A 12849-nucleotide genomic window follows, 5' to 3' on the forward strand; every position below is an offset into this window, starting at 1 on the left:
TGAACACATAATTTTAAAGTTTACTTTAAAAATGTAAATATCTCCCAATATTTAACAGGTAAAGAAAATAGCATATTGGTTTATTTTATGTAGTTGTTATATTTTATTTTCTAAGTAATACTGATTAAAAATATTTACACACCTACTTTTAAGTCCACAGTTTAGCACTCTTATTTGTATGGCTTTAAAAGTTATAGCACAAGATCTTTACATTAAGGATTGGGGGAAAAGATTCCATTCAAAACAAAGCCTGATATATTATATACATGTTTTTCTCTGTACTTTATTTTAAATACATTAATTTTTAAATGATGCTCATCTTTTTTTTTTCCATCTGTAGTAAAATACTAGTGCAACTTTTCATCAAAATAAAGTTTACCACAGATGTAAATGAACTCTCCCAATTGAAAATGGCCCTTCAGCTGCCATTAAATGAAATTTCTCAATCTAACTTAAATGAAAAAGAATTGGTAGTTGTCATCATAAGCAAAAATATGAAGTACTATAGCACTGTCTACATTGCTCCTTATAACACAAACTTTGAAAGAACCAGAGATGTTTTATAGAAAAGTCTAGTTGGTTTTAAAAAGGCACATGGGTGTTTTTTGTTTGTTTGTTTTTTTAACATTCTGGAAATTTTGCCACCACCACTCTTTCTGTTGCAGAGATGGCACCTGTGACTATTGGGGTAGACAAGAATGTTGTTCAAACTAAAGAAAGCCAGCCAAAATTTTAACTGCACAGTAACAACGCACTTTCTTCATGCAGCCTTGTTTCCTACATATTCAATTTTCTAACATGCATTAGAATACATAAACTTGTATTCTAATGATTTTACATTTGATTTTACAATATGGAAAAAAATTTGAGGAAGGACATGACCCGGGGAAGAGAAAATGGTGATAAAGAACCCTTACTACAATGAAAATAGATACTTTCGTACCCAACTATATAATAAGAATATAATCCATTTAAGTTTTCAGAAATATACTTCTCAAAGCTCCCCTTCATTTATGAGAAAAGATCCTCCTCTGTGGCATTAACTGGGGTGAGGGGCATCAGTTTGTTTCGATAGAAACAGTTCAGCACAACAGGAAATAGTTTTTAACTTTGGTCCACTTGTCTGTCAGTTTAAGGACAGTCACACTGCCCATAACCAGTTCAAAAACCCAACGTGTAAATTAAAAAATATATTCGTTATTTCAATCTAAAACTGGCATAGCTGTTCTGTCATTCTCTGCCTTTTCAACTTGGGAATCCACTGCTGGTTTGGTCTTTAAACCCTCAGCACCTCTGTGATCTTCCCTGGCAGCCTCAGCAGCATCTGCTTGGTTAGGTTCTCTCTCCTCTTGGCTCATGATTTCAGGGGTCACGTGATCCAAGTCCGCTTCTAGAAGCTCAGTTTGTACTTCCACTGGCATCTGATTTACCCGTTCAACATGCAGCTCCTCTACGTGTACTTCAGTACCTTCTTCAGTCTGAATTCGACCCACTTCTAGATAACTGACTTGGACCTGCTCTGGAAGCTCACTCATGTGTGAATCATGCACTTGGCTGTCCTGAAGCAGATCTGGATGGACTTGTTCCACAGTCACTTGTGCTGAATCCACCTGAACCTGAAGTAATGGTAACACATGCACCTTCCCAACTTGTTCTATAATAGTCATTGATGTCACTGGTTCAGTTTGCACACGTGTTTCTACTGAAAGGACTTCTTCAGTTACTAGACGCTCTGAAATATTATGAGTATCACTGAGGTGCCTCCTTAATTCATTTCCTTGCATAAACCACAAGTCACATAAAGTACAATGGTTGGGTTTATCTCCAGTGTGTATTACCAAGTGATCTTTGAACTGGTCCCAGCTGTTAAACACACTGTTACACACCTGAAATAACCAAGATAGATGTTAACTGAAAGAAATATGGATTATTCTCTGTAATTTTAACATATATTGACAGTAAGTTGAAATATATTTTTTAAATATTTATTTTTTAGTTGTACACAATACCTTTATTTTTGTTTATTTTTATGTGTTGCTGAGGATCGAACCCCCTCACACGTGCTAGGCGAGCGCTCTACCGCTGAGCCACAACCCCACCCTAAGTAAGTTGAAATATTATGAATATGGTATCTAAAATAAAATCTGGTCCAAGCTATTTCATAATTACTTGGTTGACTTGGGTCTTTTAGCTGCTAACAACTTTAAATATTCTGGGAAATATTTCATATGGCTCTCATTGTTTAAGTCCCACATAAATTCTTGGAATATAAAGTAACCATATTATAATTTGTAGCATAATTTCAACACTTAAAGAGACATAATCTTACTTTAAAAAAAAAAACCACTATTTTATCATGGAAGACTGACTGCTCTATGGCTAAGAATAACTTTAGTTTCACACTACCTATTGTTTAGTACGTATTTTTTTAAAATTGGTATCAGTGTCATCTAGGATTGAGTACTAAAACTATTTCTCCTTATAAAGTCAACACAGTGATATTCATTACTCTCATTCCTTTCCAAACTGTCAACTCTGTACCTTTGCTTGAGATTCTCAGATGCTCCTAAACTTACGAGTTATGTCCTGATAGATCTACTGTAAATATTCTAAGTTGGAAATGCTTTAAGTTAAAAATGGTTTCAATATACTTAAACCTACTGACTATCACAGCTAAGCAACAAAGTACACTGTAGAGCATCAGCTGTTTCATTCTTGATCACTGATTGACTGGGACCTATGGTTCTCTGTTTCTGTCTAGCACCATGAGAGAGCATCCTATTACCTATTACTAGCTCAGGAAAAGATCAAAATTCAAAGTATGACTTCCACTGACCTTTCACACTATTATAAAGTTAAAAAATTCCAAATTGAATTGTGGTAAGTCAGGGACTACTACCACCTTTCACTATTGAAGAATGCAAATACAAATTCATTTGTTAAGGACAGAATATACCCACACATACCTGGCATTCATACAGCTTCTTCCTTCCCTTTTTTGCCCCCACTCCAGTTTGGCATGCAGTGAGATGACATTTGAGAGTACTATTTCTAGCAAATCGTTCATGACAATTTGGACACTCAAAGGGTTTTTCACCTATTATAAGAGAAAGAAAATATACTGACAATAAAAAAACCAGCAAATTTTAAGAGTCTGTTTTTTGCTTTTTGGTTACTTTTAATAATACATTCTTAAAAGGGGAAATTCACAATTTATAATTCAGATATTTTACCACATCCAAGATTTCTCAGAGAAAATATGACTTAATGATGATTAATTTAATCTGAGCCCTGATGAAGAAATCAAATTTGGATTAAAGTTTTATACCTTTTTTTTCATTTCTTGCATTATTTTCCTTATATAAAAATTATGACCAATCTGTTATTTTAGGGAAATGTATCACTATTCTTTCCATAAGCATTTTTATACACTTACCATGTAACAGATCATGTGCTAGATAATGAAGATAGAAAGATAAATACAATGTCCTTTAAAAAAACTTCCTGTCAAAGGCCAGGGTAAGTGAAATATGTGATAATAAATAAATACATTGCACCGGAAACTCCTTACAGAAAACAGAGCCACAGGAAATGAATTGTAGAGGCACAAAAGAGGAGGGTTAATTCTACCTGGAACGGAATGAAAGAAGGAATCAAGAAAATCTGCTCTAGGCAGAGGCCAGAAGTATAAAACAGCACAGTGGATGAGGATTAAGAAGGGAGAAACTGTTTCTCACAATGGGTGGAATGCCAATCAGAAAAGAACCCAGGACTCAGGAATCCAAGTAGGATTGGAGTAGCTGTGGTAGGAAAGATTATGAATTCAGTTTTGAGTCTGTTCAGTTCAAGTTACTCAGAGCTGAGGGATGGCAGCCAGTAGATAGTTGTACAAATAATTCTGGAGCCAAGTAAGAGGGTGGACTGATATGTAGATTAGTGGTTATTTTCAGTGGTAATAAATACTTCCAGTATGGATAAATTTTCTCAGAGTATGTTGTATGATAACAAAATCAAGGAAAGGACTTAGTGAAACACCAATTTAAAAAGGCAGATAGATGAGCTAGCAAAGGAAACAGAAATATAATTGCCAAGAAGCAGAAGGAATGAAAACTAAGGGAAATTATAGAAGTCAGTGGTAAACTGAGATCAGAAGCCAGATTTGTCTGGGATGAGGAGAGTTAGAGGCATGTTTGTGAAAACAATCAGTATAAAGACTCTTTCAAGAAAGCCTAGAAGTAAAGAGGAAAGGTGCCTGGGAGAACAGATCACTATGAGGGTTCTTCAAGCCAGGATAAACCACTGTTATTTGCTGTGAGAGAAGGAGTACTACAGTGATGATCTGGAATAATCACTGAAGGAGGAAACAAACACCAAACTGTCTAACTAAAGATCTCAGACATGAATTATCTCTATCAGTACTCAGCAACCAGGGAGCAGGAGCAAATACCTAAAATGATTCCAAGACATAGATTTTTTTTTAAGAGGAAGTGAGTTCTTCTAAGCAAGAAAATGTGGTTAGAGAAAAAAATTATGAGAAAAGTGAAGAAATTTGGAGAAAGAACAATGCTTAGAGAACAAGACTAAAATTTTGGAGGTGGAGCTCCAGAAATGAGGTCCCAGATGAGACCTTCATACTTAAATAGAAGGATTCATGCAGTCAAGTAACATTATTTCCTAAAAAACATACAGCTTTTGTACGATTTCCATGATAAAAAATTAATATAAGAAAGAATACCTATTTACCCGGAATTACTGTTGATACAGAAACCCTTTTTAATTCCAAAAATGTTGGGAGATACTGCTAAAAGAAATATTAAATTTTGTGGTTTTATTATAATTTTTCATTATCAATAAGACTTACAAGTATAAACTGGTAGAACCTCTTTTAGGGGCAATTTGATAATATTTGCCAAGATTTTAAATGCACATACTCATACTCCTGGCAGTTATCCTCTTAAAAATTAAGTTACTTGAACATACACATAAAGATAAATGTACAAGAATGCTTATTGCAGCATAGTTTATAATAGCAAAGACCTAGCAAAAACCTAAGTGTTTATTAATAGGAGTAGTTAATTATGGTATAACTATACACTAAAGTATTGTGCATCCACAATTTAAAAAAATTAAGTATTCATAGATACAACGTTTCCCCCTCCCCCGCAAAAAACAAGATAAATGTCACTGTTATCACGGCATGCTATTTGTTTCCCCAAAAGCAAGCATGTATGTGTATGGTTATTTGAAAATCCAAGGAATACACCTGGAAAGATAAATAAAGAAATGATAACAGTTGTTTCTTTCTTTCTTTGTAGTGCTAGGGATTAAACCCAAAGCCTGGCACATGCCTAAGAACACTCTCCACAACCAAACTATACCACCAGCCAGTAGTTTACTTCTGAAGAGATCTACTTAAGTAAAAAAGAGACTAAAAAACCTTTTAGACTAAAAAACTTTTCATTGTATGCCACTTGAACTGTTTCTATTTTAAAATTTACTTTAATAAGCCCAGTAAAATATAGAAATAGCAACAGATTATTCTATTTTAGATGTGTGGGTAGCTGCAGTTTTCAAAGTGCTTTCACCATTTTCATATTTGTCACAACCCTGGAAAGTAGGTGTTACAGTTTGAATCTGCTTATGTTCCCCAAAGGCTCATGTTTTGAAGGCCTGGTCCCTAACTAGTGGTGCTACTGGGAGGTTGTGGAACCTTTAGGACATAGGGCCTAGCTGAACAAAGTGGGTCACTGAAGGTGTGCTTTTGAAGTATATATTTTGTCCTCCAGTCTCCTTTTCTTCTTCCCTCCTATTCTCTCTTCTTCCAGGCTGCCATGAGGTGAGCAGTTTTGTTTCACAGCCCCAGAAACAAAAAAGTCACATGACCATGGACTAAAACCCCTGAAACTGTGGGCCAAAATAAATGATTCCTCCTTCAAGTTGATTTATCTCAGGTATATATTTTGTCACAGTAATGGAAAACTGTGGGAAGGTATTGTTATCCTTATTTACACTTTGAGAAATCTCAAAGTAAAGTGAACCAGTCAAGTTCATGCTTGTAAATATCAGAACTAGAGTTGGAACTGACTTGATTTCTGGATCCACATTCTGATTCTACACTTTTCTCTCTTGGAAACTAGGAGTCCACTATTTAAAAACATGGCTAAAGGCCTGCTCTAGGTTGTCTTTCACACTGGTTATCCTTCAGGCATAGCTGTCAGTTGCTCTGGTTCTTCTTTAACACCTAAACTGCTTACCTGTTTTTTCTGTAATTTAATAACCCCCAATCATTTGGTCACCTAAATGAGAAAGCTAGGAAGCTCGCTCTCTAATACCACCTCCCTCTGTCTCCCCACCACCTCACTGGTCACCAAATCCTATGGATTTTACCTACGTATTACTAAAATGTCCAACCCTTTTCCATTGTAGCTACCTTTACCAACTCCCCATTCTGGTTTACTTGAACAGATTCCTTATTAGTCAGTAGGTTTCATGCTGCTCCAATCTATCTTGTCAATCATCTAAACCAAATTTGATCAGATTGCTTTCTGACTTAAAACTCCTTTAAAATGACCCAGAATCTTCCAAGATAAAATCCAATCCTTCAGCATATGCACTACCTGCACTCCTAATGACTTGCTTCCACTTGTTTTTATGTCTGAATGTTTCATTTCCTTTGTCTGGAATGCCTGTTTCCAGGCTTCTCCTCTTGAGTCACCATAGGGTAACCCCCAGAAAGCCATCTTTGTCTCTTCCATCCCAAGCAACCCAGCATTTAGCTTATCACACTCTGTCTGAATATTTTCCCCAATATAACTGAGCTCCTTGGATTCTAAGTCCATGATCTAGCAGAATGGGATCATTACTATAATAAATAAATTCAGAGTATGTGAATAGCTAAAACTTTGCAAATCAAGCCATAGATTATGGTACATGCTTTAAGAATATACAAGAAACAAAAACATTAAACCAATAAAAATATTCAAAATATGAAAATGAGTTGTGGTGTATTATGTTTTGTGGCTGGGGACAGGATTGTCTCCAATTTTTGTACTTAGTTGGTTACAAGAAAAAATTTGTTGAAAGGGAAAAGTGATCATCCTTTATTAACAAACACAATTTAAAAATGCTTACTTATGCTCTTCTCAAATTCACTAAACCATCTATCACTTACCTACAACAATCTTGTCACTGATTACTAGCAAAGTAATTGAAGTTAAATGTCAAAACTGTTTATGTGCTAAAGTGATCGTCCAGTGGACATGTGGTCCTATATTTTCTAATAACTTAGTTACTTTAGATTAAGTTACTTTATCTCACATCATTTTGAAATCAAAGAAATACAACCTATACTCTGTGTAATCCAAAATAAAGAGTACATTTTAAAATTTCTAAAAGAGTTCATGTTGCCCTATTATCAAATATCATAGTCCTAAAAAGCAATATAAAAAAGCAACTGGTCCTCTGCCGGTGTGCTGGAAGTCCCTATCAAAGTTCACTGATTACATTCTAATGACTGTTTGCTGTTCTGGTGGTATTTAATCCTTTTGCAAAATTAACCCACAGTTATCACATAAATGTTCAACAAGAGACCCAAAGAATAGATGAATATTTGTTTTGTTTTTGTTTTTTTGGTATCCTTTTGGAACTCAGGGGCACTCAACCACTGAGCCACATTCCCAGCCCTATTTTGTATTTTATTTTGAGACAGGGTCTCACTGAGTTGCTTAGCACCTCAATGTTGCTGAGGCTGGCCTTGAATTTGCAATCCTCCTATCTCAGCCTCTCAATTCACTGGGATTAAAGGCGTGCACCACTGCGCCTAGCTGAATATACATATATATATATATATATATATATATATACACACACACAACACACACACACACACACATATATATATGTATTTTAAATATCAATTGAGCCGCCCATCTTTGTTTCATTTATTTATTTATTTTTATGTGGTGCTGAGGATCGAACCCAGTGCCTCCTGCATGCAAGGCAAGCGTTTAACCACGGAGCTAAAACCCCAACCCTGAATATTTGTTTTTTTTAAGGACCAAAAAATCTTTATCAGTTTCTAAAGTGTACAAATCTGAAATCAGAATTTAATTCACATAAAAATTTACTGTGTATTAATTACCCAAACTAGTCCCTTAAAACCTTTTAAATTCATACTGAGCCTTAAGGATAGTACATTCTCTGACTACTCTCTACTCCTGTATTTAGTTTCCAAATATTGACAGCAAGAATTCAAATGGCAAAGGATACCATATTATCTGTTTCTACCTAGTTTCTCATTTTCAACTTATATTAGCAAGTGATTCTAGATAGCGAGGGGTCTATAAAAATATTTCACCAAAAGCTTTCTCCAAACTCTAGCATCAAAGAGAAAGATCCCGAATAGTATAGTGTATCTATGTTGTAGTCACCATATCAACAATCTAAAAAACAGCTTTAACCACTACCTGCAATGAGGACTTGGGAACAAGTGTTCAGAAGCCTGATACTCAGCACTTACTTGTTATAGTGGACTTAAAGGACTCTCCGAGTTTCAAGCTATTGGTAGCAGGTCCTATGCATGGTTCACGAGATCTCACAAGGAAATGATTGGGGAGTGGGAACAAGGGCAGTGAATCAGACAGGGAAACAAGCAAATACAGAATTGTGAGAACCATTGGGCCTTAGACAGACCTTTCTGGAACCTGTGCTTTAGGTCTAGGATGGCTCCCAGGAGAAGGAATAATATGAAGACATGATCCTTCTTAACTCCCTGGCTATCCACCAGTCCTGACACATTTGCTGGTGAGAGATGTGAAGTAAGATGGTATATTGCCTATCAACTAGGCCAAAACATAACTAAAGGTATGCAAAAAAGTATAAACATGTCAGAGACATCTTATAAATGTACTTACCTATGTAATGTATTAATAGGAAAAATGTAATAACAGGAACAGTAAAGTCCCACTATTAGGACTGAATAATTTATAATCCTTAGTAAGTAAATCAGAATATTTTATGTATTTCTTTGAAAAATATAGAAACTGGTAAGGCATAAAAGGGACAATCACTTTCAAAGCTGATAATGATTTGCATTTAAAGTATCAGTATTTCAACAATACTATAAACGCAATTTGTGTTTTGTCTTAGAAAAGACAGAAGTTATTAGTTTATATGGCACTATTTAAAAAAACAATTTAGATTTCATATAAATGTGGAATAAATACACTTTTAACAAAGTATTTTCTAATTACCTGTATGTTTTCGAAGATGCTCTTTAAAATGTCCAAAGTGGTCAAACTGTTTCTCACAGTACTGACATATATGAATTTTTTTCCCAGTTCTTTGCTTCTTACTCACTCCACCTTCTTCAAGGTGGTAACAATTTAGGTGCTGTTTCCATGCGCTCTCCCGAAGGTACCTTTTATTGCATATTTCACACTTGAAACTCTCAGTGGAGTGTGATTTCATGTGTTCCTTAAAATGGTAAAACAATTTAAATGAACGGTTACATTTCTCACAATGGAACAAGTCCTTCACATGTGACAGCTGAAGTTCCACAATTTCAATACCTTCTACCTGTTTGCTTATGGGGTCAGATGCACAGCCATCTTCTTCTTTAATCTGCCCTTTTCTATCACCTTGTCGGTACTTGCTGGTAATATCTGCCAACAATGCTAAAGCAGAATCATCAGAGGAACCTGTGCTCTGTATGTACTTTATGGACTGCTTGGCAGAAGCCACTTCCTCTAATGTTTCCATGCCTTCATCTTCCACTTCAATTGTGCCTTCAGCAATCTCCACCTCAATTTCAACAGGCTCTGATTCTGCAGATGGCAATGACTCAGTGATAACATTTGAAGTTTCTGCAATCTTTCTTTTTTTTGCCTCATTTTTTCCTGTGGTATTTTCCTCTAATGGAGCTGAATTTTCTTTGTTTCTGAAATATATAACATATGAATTAAAAAAATATACAAGATCAAAATCTCAGCAGGTTTTTTTTGAAGAAGCTGATAAAACTGATAATAAAATTTATATAGAAAGGCAGAAAACAAAATTGGAAGGTATATACCGATTTCAAGATTCCTACAAAGCTACAGCAATGAAGATAATGACACTGGTGAAAGCACAACTATGAAGATTAATGGAATAAAATAAAGTCCAAAACAGAGCCCCACTTACAGAATAAACTTTTGAAAAAGAGGTTCCAAAGTATTTTAATAAAGGAAAGATAATATTTTAATGGTGGTGCTAGAACATCTGATATCGACATGGAAAATACAAACTACAACCTTTACTTCACATCATACATTAAAAAATTAACTCAAAATGAAGCTGGCTTTTAAAAAAACCACTGAAACTATAAAATATTGGAGGGTGGACAGGAAAAAATCATAGTTACAGACCAAGTGAAAACCCTTAAACTTTTATGTCAAAACTAGGCAAAAATGGAAATGATATGATAATGGGGCAGTAAACGTCCAGGATTAAGAAGTATTCTTTCAAGCCAAAGGCATGACCTGGAAGTTCCAACTGGAAAGCAACATGAGAGGGGGCAGCCGAAATCAGGAGTTTTCACAGCTGAAACAGACTGTCGGAAGAATAACCTTGAGGTCTCTGAAGGGGCTGAAAACACTGGAGGTTTATTTGTCTGAACCCCATGCAGTCTGTGTGTTGTTTGAAACCAGAATCACTTTCTTCCTCCATAACTTCTCTTCTATCTTTCCCTTCCCCTCTACTTTCAAGTGCTTTTAAGGAGAAAGAAAATTAAGGGGAGAGCCAAAGTCTCCCTATTCTCAAGTGGAGCTACAGTCAATATGTACTCACCAAGTATGATGGGAGAAACTCAGGAATGTGAAGAACTCAAACTTTCAAGTGCCTAACTTACTATCCTACCTAGTTCCCTGAGGGAGAAAAGGCACTTTACATTCAACTGATGGGGTATGGGCATGATTCAGAGCAGGATAGGGAAGTTCTCTTGACCTTGGGGGGTGGGGTTAATTCTATAAACTGCTGTTTCAGTGCTTCAGCATCTTGTACATTTACAAGATTTAGAAAGACAGTAATAAGGTTAGAAGTGCCCAACAAGTGTCATTTGTCAAATGTAAAGGGTATATTTAAGAAAGCAGTCAGTTTATACTTTGGCTTTATATGAAAAAGTGGTAGCTCCCACTCTCTGTTGACCAAAGTAAAGCCAACAGGTTAATGGGATCCTTGACTCACTAATGGTTTTGTTAGGTTGAAATCTGATGGTGTTCACTGGGCTGCTGAAGGTGTTCAACCTCAAAACCATGAAAACTAAAAGTAAACACAATGGTTTTGCCCAATGGGTAGAAACTGAGACTGTCCTCATAGCTCTGGTCAACATTCCCTATTCTTAATCTGGGTCACTTATTTTGATGCCCATATAAAGGATGGTTCTCTAATGAAATCAACTGGAATCAAACTGCTAATCACACCTGCACCCAGACTGTCACCATTAATGCCTAGATCCAACTTATTCTGGATGTGCCAACACATTCACCATCATGGATTGAGCACAAGTAAAAGACCCTGTTTCTGATGTAGATTGCGTGCCAGACTTGTGACACCTACAAAGAGTTGGCCTGTCTCAGAGTGAAAAAGGCATATCACATGGTTTTGTCTCTGGTACTTGAAGGCTGACTATACTAGACTTTTGGCTCCATCTCTAGGCTGTCAGTTGTGCTTTACCACTGTTAACACTTTTTCAGTTTACACTGTTGCTACTGCAGTCTGATCAGCTAGTTCAGGCCACACATTGTAGCCTCTTAAATTAATCTATGTCTTCTGTTCAACTTTTTGGATCACCATCAGTCCGAGAGTACTGCAGTTTTTAATCACAAATACTACTCAGTAATTGGCTAATAACTGGCTAACATTAAAGGTATTAATGGACTTCTCATACTCTCTACCATAAACAGATACTAATATTATGGAGCATTTACAATGGCCTTCTCAAAACATTGATTCAAAAAGATTTCTGACTATTTCCCTCACCTCCTCCTTGACCAAAAAATCTGGGAAAGGCAGTTTGGTAATCAAATTCAGTTGTCCACAGAAAGGAATCATCTCTTCTCAGCTGCTTCCTGGGTAATGATGAAGACAAAAAGGGGTAGGAAGGTTATATAATCCTAACTGGAAAATTTCGGATTCTGCCCTTTACATTCTTGGACATGATCCTTTTCTTTTCTCCCAAGAGCAACCCTATGACAATCTGGTTGGTACTTGTTTCAGGTGATACCCTGGTCAAAATTGGCTTAAAAGATTCAAACTTAATTCCAGTTCAACCATCTGGATTCTCTTACTGAACTGACATCATCTTTTTTTATGAGAATATTGACTACTTGGTTGAATACAATGCTAGCCAAATACACTTACAATGGCCCACATAAGCCAAAGAAACAAAATAGGTCTCATTTTTATAAAAATGGCACTCCAGATGAAAAGCTTGGGTAAGAGGAGAGGACTTCTAGAAAACAGGTGAAGTTATAGCTACCAGAATGAAACACAATGAATTTGTGAGAGGTGGAGGGAAAGCAATTACCTTGGCACCTGGGGAGAGAACACCTTAGATCCCAAAAGGTATGGAGGAGGAAGGAACATTAATTATCTATCAGAACCATTCCTAGAGCCCTGCCAATGAAAGAAAATGCTCTGATGCAGCTCTCCAACTATTACAAGCATCTTTAAACTGATGCTGAGTCTGCGGCCCCTTATCAGAAGGCTCTGATTATGATCTGATCATCAACTTTCTTAACTTTACCTAGAAGACCTTTAAAACCACCTACGAATAGCCACATTTCTGCTCCTTCTAGTGAGGTTTTTGCCTCA

At 36.1% G+C, this 12849-nt stretch overlaps 1 protein-coding gene across 8 annotated transcripts in view; it reads right to left on the reverse strand.

The window, feature by feature from the left end:
- Znf131 (zinc finger protein 131) overlaps window positions 1-12849 on the reverse strand; it is a 29817-nt gene continuing 16968 nt past the window's right edge. For 5 of the 8 annotated variants that reach the window (XM_005319664.5, XM_013356123.4, XM_040272188.2 and 2 more), the window contains exons 5-7: window positions 9252-9937; window positions 2967-3097; window positions 1-1886 (exon numbers count right to left, since the gene is read on the reverse strand). In XM_005319664.5, the coding sequence (XP_005319721.1) occupies window positions 1203-1886; window positions 2967-3097; window positions 9252-9937 (1501 nt within the window). In that variant the 3' untranslated portion in view covers window positions 1-1202. Of the gene's footprint in view, window positions 1887-2966; window positions 3098-9251; window positions 9938-12015; window positions 12105-12849 lie in introns of those variants that run through there. The other 3 variants (XM_040272189.2, XM_040272190.2, XM_021722531.3) reach the window with 3 other exon arrangements.

The sequence above is a fragment of the Ictidomys tridecemlineatus genome, chromosome 1 (genome assembly GCF_052094955.1).
Source record: "Ictidomys tridecemlineatus isolate mIctTri1 chromosome 1, mIctTri1.hap1, whole genome shotgun sequence".
Classification (NCBI taxonomy): domain Eukaryota; kingdom Metazoa; phylum Chordata; class Mammalia; order Rodentia; family Sciuridae; genus Ictidomys; species Ictidomys tridecemlineatus.